Source organism: Trypanosoma theileri (assembly GCF_002087225.1).
Source record: "Trypanosoma theileri isolate Edinburgh chromosome Unknown TM35_Tth_23_V1, whole genome shotgun sequence".
In the NCBI taxonomy this organism is placed as follows: Eukaryota; Euglenozoa; class Kinetoplastea; order Trypanosomatida; family Trypanosomatidae; genus Trypanosoma; species Trypanosoma theileri.
Genome location: NW_021639865.1, coordinates 176,106 through 184,485, shown reverse-complemented (window position 1 = coordinate 184,485; position 8,380 = coordinate 176,106). Strand labels below are relative to the sequence as shown.

The window sequence follows — 8,380 nt, the reverse complement described above, 5'->3', positions numbered from 1 at the left end:
AATAATAATAATAATAATAATAATAATAATAATAATAAAAGAAAAAACACGAATACACTAATACTGATCTACCATCAGAGGTGTGAAAAAAAAAAAAAAAAAAAAAAAAAAAAAAAAAAAATACAAAAAAAAAAACACTGTTTTCCTTTCTCCTCCTATTTCTTTAAATTCTCTTGCTGACTCTCCCTCTTTCCTCTCCTCAGACAGAGAGAGAGACACATATAACTAAAGGTAAATTATATATATATATATTCACCTAAATATATTAAAAAAAAGATATTCACAGAAAGAAAAACACGAAAAGAAAGAAAGAAGGAAGGAAAGGAAAAAAAAAAAAAAGAAAAACACATACACATACACACATACATACATACATACATACATACACACAGAAAGTTATTCCGGTGCTTGCACATTAGGAAGGCGCCGCACATTATAAGGTCCATGTAATTGTAACTGATTATCACTTGTACTCCCTGCACTTTCCTTCGTGTATGGTTTATCATTCTTTCCTCGAGGTGAGGCTTCTTTATTGGAACCACCACCACCACCGATATTATTAATATTATTATTAATATTATTATTATTATTATTATTATTTTCTTTTCTTCCTTCTACTCCTCCTTCTCCTCCTCCTCCTACCACTAGTGTTTTCTCTCGTGTATTCTGCGAAGAAGACATTGTTTTCTCTGTCTTCTCCTGTGGATCTATTGTTTTCGTTTTTACAACTACACCACTACTATTTGGTGGTAAAGCCGTTTTTTGAATAACTTGTCGTTTTACCACTCGTGAGTTTGCCAAGGTTTGTTGTACCTGTGGTGCCTGAGCTCCCTGCACTGCCTTTCCACTCACAAAAGAAGAAAATTGACGAGGAGGCGGTACTGGTACAGTTGGGGATTTACTAGCAAACATATTTGGTACTTGTGGGAAATGGATACGATTACCCGCAACGGCACTCGCACTAATACCTGTAGATGTATTTTCTTTTGGTAATCCCTGTTGATATAATGGAATACAAAGTGAATTTGCACGATGTGAACGTCCTACATCTACAACGGGTGGAACTCCTGGGGTAATTACATGTGTTCCACTGCGTTGTCGGAATTTACCAACAGTATCTGTGCGTTTAGAAGCACTTTGCGATGTACCTCTCTGATTCATATTAGCAACAGAATTAATTATACCTGGTCGTAATTGTTGGGCAAATTTTCGAAGTGCAAGTGAAGGTGGTGGATTCGGTATACTTCGCCGTGTAATCGTTCCTTGCACGGGACCACTTCCATTAGAGTTTTTATTCGATGTACTCACAGATGTCATGGAAACCGTAATAGCAGAAGTACCAGAACTTGAGGAAATATTATTATTATTAGTGTTATTATTATTATTATAACTCTTTCCAGGGAAATCCGATATGGGTACATTGGAGATTTTTTCCGTATCTTTTGGAATCACCGGAGGTGTTGGAATGGTTTTCTTTGGTGTGATAGATTCCTGTACACCCGGTTCTGACCATGAAAGAAGATTCGGTGGTGGTGTACTCTTTGTACGTCTACTTTGTATGGTAGTAGAGCATGTCGCAGAAGGTAAAGATTCAGACTTCTCAAGAGATGAAATCACATGTGTTAATGCTGGTGTTTGGGTGTAAAGTCCACTTAAAGGTGCTGCAAAGGAATTTCCATTTACAGTTCCAACACTTTCAGATGGTTTCTGTTGAACAACTGGTAATGTTAATATCATTCCATCTGTTTCTTCTACAGAGGGTGGTAAAGGTGATCCTACATCTGTTTCCCCATTACCTGTATCTGCAGAAGTTCCTTCATTTGTTAAACAATCATCTGCAGAGTCTCGTGCTGGATGTGTTCTAGCTTCTGTAACTGCCAGTAAAGGTTGAAGACGTTCTCGCGGGGGACTTTTATCTTCACCAAGTGAAATAGGAGAAAAACACTTATTATTTTCTGTAATGGTTGCACTATCCATACCACTACTTACATCCTCCGTTACATCCGATTTCATAGGTTTAATACTAGTTAGCAAAGAAGAAGTTTGTGGATTTGTCACTTCACGTTTATTATTTGTATTCACACCAGTTTGTGATGGTTGATCCATTTTAGTTTGTCCTATAGGAAGACCACGCATCTTACAGAATCGTTCACTTCTATGCGGTGAAGAAGAATTATCACGAGACCGGAGAGATGCACTTAATGGTAAAGCCACTCTCTTGGGAGATGATGGAATCACAGTATCCTCTACTACACTCTTTTTCACTTCTTCTTGTTCTTGTGGTTTTTCTTGTTGTGGTAACAGTTGTAATGGTGATTTCACTTCCTCCTTTTGTTTTTCTTTTTCTTCCTTCATTGTCGTTGCACTTGTTGTAGTTGTACTTGTTGTTGTTGTTGCTGGTGGTGGTGGTGGTGGTGGTGGTATTGATACTGGTAGTAATATTTGTGATTCTCCTGCAATATTCTTCATAACTTCCCGCTTTGCTAATTGGGCATTCACTACAGCACTACTGGGATTGTACGTAGCCGGCGCAGAACTCCCACGCATAGGCACTTTTTTATTAACACCATACTGAATATCATCATATGGTCGCATCCAGTGGTATTTAACTATATCTTCCGTTTTGATTGGCTTTGATATATTGGAATCACCAGCAGTTATCACATTTTTGTTTGTTGACTTTACAACGCCGCCTAAAGTTTCGCTTTGACCATTATTAATATCACTAAAAATATGATGTTTTAGAGCCTCTTTTGCGGTAATACGCTTAAAAGGATCAAAAATGAGCATACATGAGATGAGATCGCAAAGATCTTCATCATCGTGTAATACATCCGATATCTTTTTCATACAAACCTTACCTGTACGTATTAAATCACTCTCACGTAGAAATTCTCCCTGAGATGAGAAAAACTTTGCAGATTCTTTTGATTTTTTCTTAAAAATATCTGGTAAAGGTCCAAGTCGTTTTTCCATCAAATATAAATGTGTAAGATCATCACGAACCTCAAATAATCGTTGTCCAGTGGCGAGTTCAAACAAAATACAACCTATACTCCACATATCCGCAGCGTAAAACCATGGATTTCCTAAAATAACTTCCGGTGCTCGATACGGTCTTGTAGAGATAAGATCTGCATCTAAACGGTCCATTCGCCATAAGGAAGCACTACCAAAATCACACACCACCCAATTATTTCCAATAGAGTGTTTTGGTGTATCCACATCGGCAATGAGAATATTCTCCGGCTTCACATCTGTATGTACCATTCGACAATCAAAGTGAATAAACCGAAATGTTTCTAACAATGAACGGGCCAATTGGACAAGTTTAGTACGGGTTACCACACCGCCGCTGTAGCCTAAACGACGTGAACGCAACGACGGTCCGTGAATAGACATCACAAACACAGGACACCGCTTCCACTCAAAGAACTCCATCATTCGGCAAACACATTTGTTACCTTTATCTTTACTACGAAGAATTTCTAACATCTGCTTTTCAAAATAGGCATCTTCCTTATACTCCTTTTTAATAATTTTAACGGCGACAAGTTCACGCTTCTCACAACGAGGTCGAGTAACATCATAACAGGAATAGACCTTTGAAAAATTGCCACATCCGACTTCATGCACAACTTTAAAGCGCAAGTCAATCAAATCTCCTTCTCGCACCTTCAAATGTTCGCCCTTAGAAGACGACATTGCTAAAGAAGAAAAGGTCCAGATCCCCCTTTAATAAAAAAACAAACTTACTTGAAAAATAGTAAAACAAAAAAGAAATAAAAATCAAGAAATGAATTTACACGATTAAAAAATAAACAAAAACCAAATAAACAATAATCACACAAACAAACAACAACAACAAAAAAAAAATCAGACAAAAACAACAAACTTCAACCTCAACGAATTAAAAAAAAAAAAAACGATTATATAGCGCAAGAAAAAAAAAATTACTTAAAAACATTTTTCTACGTGACCACTACAAGGAAAAAAAACCTACTTCTACACGTACCCTAAAAATTTATTAATACTACAAAAATTAAAGTAAATAAATTTGTATAACAATACCCAATAACGCGCATAACCAATACATTTTCTTTTGCTTATTACGTCGCTTCACCTGTTTTGGTGAAGAGTATGTTACACAACCCAAGGTTCCTACAGACTGGATGCCTCCACATAGCGGGGGACGGCGCTCTTCATCTCCTCCGACGCCTTCGCCGCAAAGCGCTCGTTAAAGCTTGCACGGAACATATTCACCAACTCCTTCGACGTATCGTTGAACTGCTTCACGTTCGTCCATGCCTTGCGTGGGTTCAGCAGATGTGCTGGAACGTTGGCAACGTGCTTCGGGATGTGCAGGCCCCAACCAGGGTACACTTCGTAGTCTGCTTCATCGAGGGTGCCGTTGTGGATTGCGTCGATGATAGCACGCGTCACACGCAGTGGCATGCGCTTTGCACCGCGGTCCGCGCGTCCACCAGCGTAGCCAGTGTTCAGAAGCCACACACGGCTGTTGTACTGCTGCATCTTCGCAGCCAGCTGCTCACCATAGAAGGTTGCATGGCGCACGAGGAACGGACCACCGAAGCACGATGAAAAGATGGGACGGGCCACGCGCGATCCGCCGGCCTCCACACCGGGCACGTTCGCGGTGTAGCCCATCACGAACCAGAACATAGCCTGTGCGCTTGTCAGGCGGGCCACGGGTGGCATCACGCCGAACGCGTCGTTTGTCAGGAAGATGATGTTCTTCGGGTGGCCAGCGACGGCCTTCGTCAGCGCACCCTCAATGTGGTTCAGTGGGTATGCCACGCGTGTGTTCTTGCAGATCGACTCGTCGTAGAAGTCGATCTCCCCTGTCGCCTTCGTCAGCACACAGTTCTCCGCCACAGCACCGAAGCGCACTGCGTCGTAGATTTCCTTCTCCGTCTTGGGGTTCAGACCAATTGCCTTGGCGTAGCAGCCACCCTCGATGTTGAACACACCGCGGTCCGTCCACACGTGCTCGTCATCGCCAATCAGGTTGCGGTGCGGGTCTGCCGAGAGGGTTGTCTTGCCGGTTCCGCTCAGACCGAAGAACACCGTCACGTCGCCCCTCTTGCCAACGTTTGCGCTTGCGTGCATGCACAGGTGGCCCATGCGCGGCATCAGCTCGAACATCACAGTGAGGATGCCCTTCTTCATCTCGCCAGCGTACTCCGTGCCAAGGATCACCTGTTCGCGTGTCTTGAAGTTCAGCGCAACACACGTCGTCGACGTCACGCCGGGAATCGATGGGTCAGCCTTCGACTCGCCAGCATTGTAGATCGTGTAGTCTGGCTCACCAAACGACGCCAGCTCCTCCTGGGTGGGCACAATCAACATATCCCGCATGAAAAGAGCATGGTACGGACGCGTCGTGATCACGCGCACCTTCAGCCGGTATCGCTCATCGTGTCCCGCAAAGCAGTCCATCACGAACAGGTGCTGACGCGTGTCGAGGAAGTCCTTCGCGAGCTTCCTCACCTTTTTGAAGGAGTCCTCTGATAGCTTGATGTTCACCTTACCCCAGTCAACGTTATTATGAACATCCTCCGTGTCCACAATACGCTTGTCAAGTGGGGAGCGACCTGTCTTTGCATACGACAGCACGGCAAGAGCACCACGGGCTGTCAGCCGCGAGTCCTTCTCAAGCTTCAGTGCCCACTGCACCAGCTCAGGGCACGTCAGGTTCTTGTGGATGGTTGGACCCATGTTTCCTTGAATTAGTTTAGCTTTTTTTTTTGGTTTCAGTTAATTGTAGGTTAATAAAAGGCTAAAAAAGATGTAGTAGATGAATATTTGTTGAAGTGGTTTAGAAGTCATATTATGTTGCTTTTCTGGAATATGTTAACTTAGTAGTGTTAAGCTATAAAATAAATTTTTGTTTCTGTTGTTCTGTTGAGGATATAATATCGTGTATGGTAATGAATGTGTCTTTCTTTACTTGGATTCATTTTTTTTTTCTGAAAAACTCGTGTACCCTGAAATGATTGTTAGTTTCTGTTGTTGTTTTTGTTGGGATACCTTGCGTTTAAGCAATATTTTATTTTTCTTCTCTTTGAATATATATATATATAATGTTTCTTCTCGGTCCTTGTATTTTTCTGGCGATTCTATATGTGATAGGCTCTGTTGTTGATTTCTTTCATTTCTCTTTTAGAGTCAGTCGTTTCAATACAGATACAGTGGATTGAATGAGATTCAAATTGCAAAAAAAAAAGACAGAACTGATCCCAAGAGGAACACTATTGTTAGAGACATTGCTTCTATTGGTTTTTTTTTTTTTTTGTTGGTTTCATGGCTTATCTTCTTTTTGTAGAGCGTGAACGTTTTCTACCACGTCGTTCTGATTCTGTCTGATGCTCTTGTTGACCTTCTATGCTACTACCACGAGAAGATGGAGTTAAATCGCGCACGACATCTGTTCCTCGAACAGGTGTCGTAGTTGTACTCGTAACGCGCGATACATAAGATGACCGCTGTACAGCAACACGTAATCCTGATGAAGTCGGTGTGTTTTGCTGCTCTGAGTGAACTGTAGCTCGGGATTTCAGGATGCGTATTTCTTCCTGCAACTCAAGATTATTGCGTTTTAAATGATGCACTGTTTGTTCTAGTTGGGCGCTCTTTCGCGATGTGTTTTCCAAATCATGTGTGGCACTTGTTACCTGATCTTCAAAACTATCAAGCAACTCCTCTTTGCGTTCGAGCTCCTCTTGGAGGCGGCGTATTTCTTCTTCTTTCTGTTGAAGAGTGCGCTGTAAGAATTTAATGCGTCCCTGCAGCATCTTCGTTTCCGCATCCGCTACTACCTTTTCATTATGCTGTCTGGAAGATCGTGACTGTCGGGAATTTGATTCAACTTCACTTCGCAGTAGACGCATCTGTCCATCCAATACATTAAATGCATCGGATAACTCTTCTGCTTGTTGCTTAGCTGATAACTCTGATTCCCGCATATGTCGTGTTAAAGTTGTCAGTTTGTCTCGTTTTTCCCTTAACTGCTGCATTAACCGTTCACTTTGCTGGCGAAGCTGCTCTACTTCCTCTATCCTCTGCTTTTTAACAGCTTCATATTTCTCCTCTAATCGCTGATGTTCATGTAAAAGAGTCTCGTGCTGATCCCGTACACGTCGTAACTCAATGTGACTTTCCTCAACACTTGCAGGAAGTGAAGCCAACTGTAACTCACTTCTTTCCAATGCCGCCTGTAACTCCTCTTGTCTAGATTCTAAAAGACGACATTTTTTACGGGAAAGCATGAGATCCGCCTGTAAGCTAGAAATCTGTAAAAACTGAGCTAGATCGACACCTTCAGAGTTCCACGGACGAACACCTGGAGGTGTTTCCCCACTCTCGTCAATATCATCTACGTGCGGTGTAGAATATAAGCCATGTGCACGAACTATACGCTCAACCACACGATACTCTCGCTGTAATCTAAGCAGTTCCCCATGCATTTGTTCCCACTCCTGCATACACAATGCCGCGCGTTCTTCCGCACGTTTTCGAGCCTCAGTGGCACGGTGTGCACTACGTCGTGCAGCAATTAACTCTGCGGTACAAGCCTCACTACGCCGTTGCCACTGCTCTTCAAAACCTTTCTTTGTGACAGCAAACTGTGACTGCAATTCTTCAAATGTTCGTAGAAAACGTTCACTACGCTCACCCCACTCAATTTCTGAATTTGCATGATCAGCACCAACACGATCTAAAGCAGAGAGAGCATCAGACAACAATTTACCCTTTACATCTAGATCCTCTCTAAGGGAAAGCGCTTCATTACGACTCTCCGATAGTAACATACGTAGTTCGTGCAATGACTCCTCCAAAGATGCTATGCACGCCTCCATCTGTAACGCCTTCTCAGCTGCTTCTTCACGCTCCTCTGCGAGTCGCTCTAGAGCTGCCAACGCAGATGATAGCTGTACACTCAATGAAGCATCATGTTCACGTGCCGCTTCTGCTGCCTCTCGGTCCGCCGTCGCAGACTGGCGGCGCTCCGTATCTCTGGTGCGCAACTGTGTTTCTGCCACCTCCAGTCGCTCCGTCAGCTCCACAGTCATTGCAACGTGACGCTCAGCAGCAGCACGGGACTCAGCCTCAGCTTCACGCAGGCGGTCCTGAGTTTCGCGCAGCTCCGCGGCAAGCGCCTCCACAGCGAGGGCAGGAGCATCCTCATTACTCTCAAGACGGGAAACGGCATCTGTCAGCTCAGCTACCTTCGCAGCCTGTACATTGCGCTCAGCAACCAAAAGGTCAGCAGCAACAAGAGCACCAGCAAGACGCTCACGCAGATCAGCATCCTCAGCCTCAAGCTCTGCCCGTGCATTCTGTGCGTCTCGCAACTCGT

At 43.2% G+C, this 8,380-nt stretch overlaps 4 protein-coding genes across 4 annotated transcripts in view; all 4 read right to left on the bottom strand.

Moving 5' to 3' along the window:
• Positions 1-396: 396 nt before the first annotated feature.
• On the bottom strand, positions 397-3,705 carry TM35_000231760 (protein kinase; the record flags this gene model as incomplete). Its single annotated transcript, XM_029027416.1, has 1 exon — positions 397-3,705. One exon carries the CDS (start codon positions 3,703-3,705, stop codon positions 397-399), a length of 3,309 nt encoding a protein of 1,102 aa, XP_028881271.1.
• Positions 3,706-4,161: 456 nt separating this feature from the next.
• Positions 4,162-5,739, bottom strand: TM35_000231750 (glycosomal phosphoenolpyruvate carboxykinase; the record flags this gene model as incomplete). The annotated part of the gene is made up of 1 exon (XM_029027415.1): positions 4,162-5,739. The coding sequence occupies one exon, from the start codon at positions 5,737-5,739 to the stop codon at positions 4,162-4,164; it is 1,578 nt and encodes a 525-aa protein (XP_028881270.1).
• A 590-nt stretch (positions 5,740-6,329) lies between these two features.
• On the bottom strand, positions 6,330-8,093 carry TM35_000231740 (NUP-1 protein; the record flags this gene model as incomplete). The annotated part of the gene is made up of 1 exon (XM_029027414.1): positions 6,330-8,093. The coding sequence occupies one exon, from the start codon at positions 8,091-8,093 to the stop codon at positions 6,330-6,332; it is 1,764 nt and encodes a 587-aa protein (XP_028881269.1).
• Positions 8,094-8,340: 247 nt separating this feature from the next.
• TM35_000231730 (uncharacterized protein) overlaps positions 8,341-8,380 on the bottom strand; it is a gene marked incomplete at both ends in the record, with an annotated part of 1,536 nt that continues 1,496 nt past the window's right edge. The window contains one exon of the mRNA XM_029027413.1: positions 8,341-8,380. This exon is cut by the window's right edge and continues 1,496 nt beyond it. Coding sequence (XP_028881268.1) covers positions 8,341-8,380 — 40 coding nt within the window.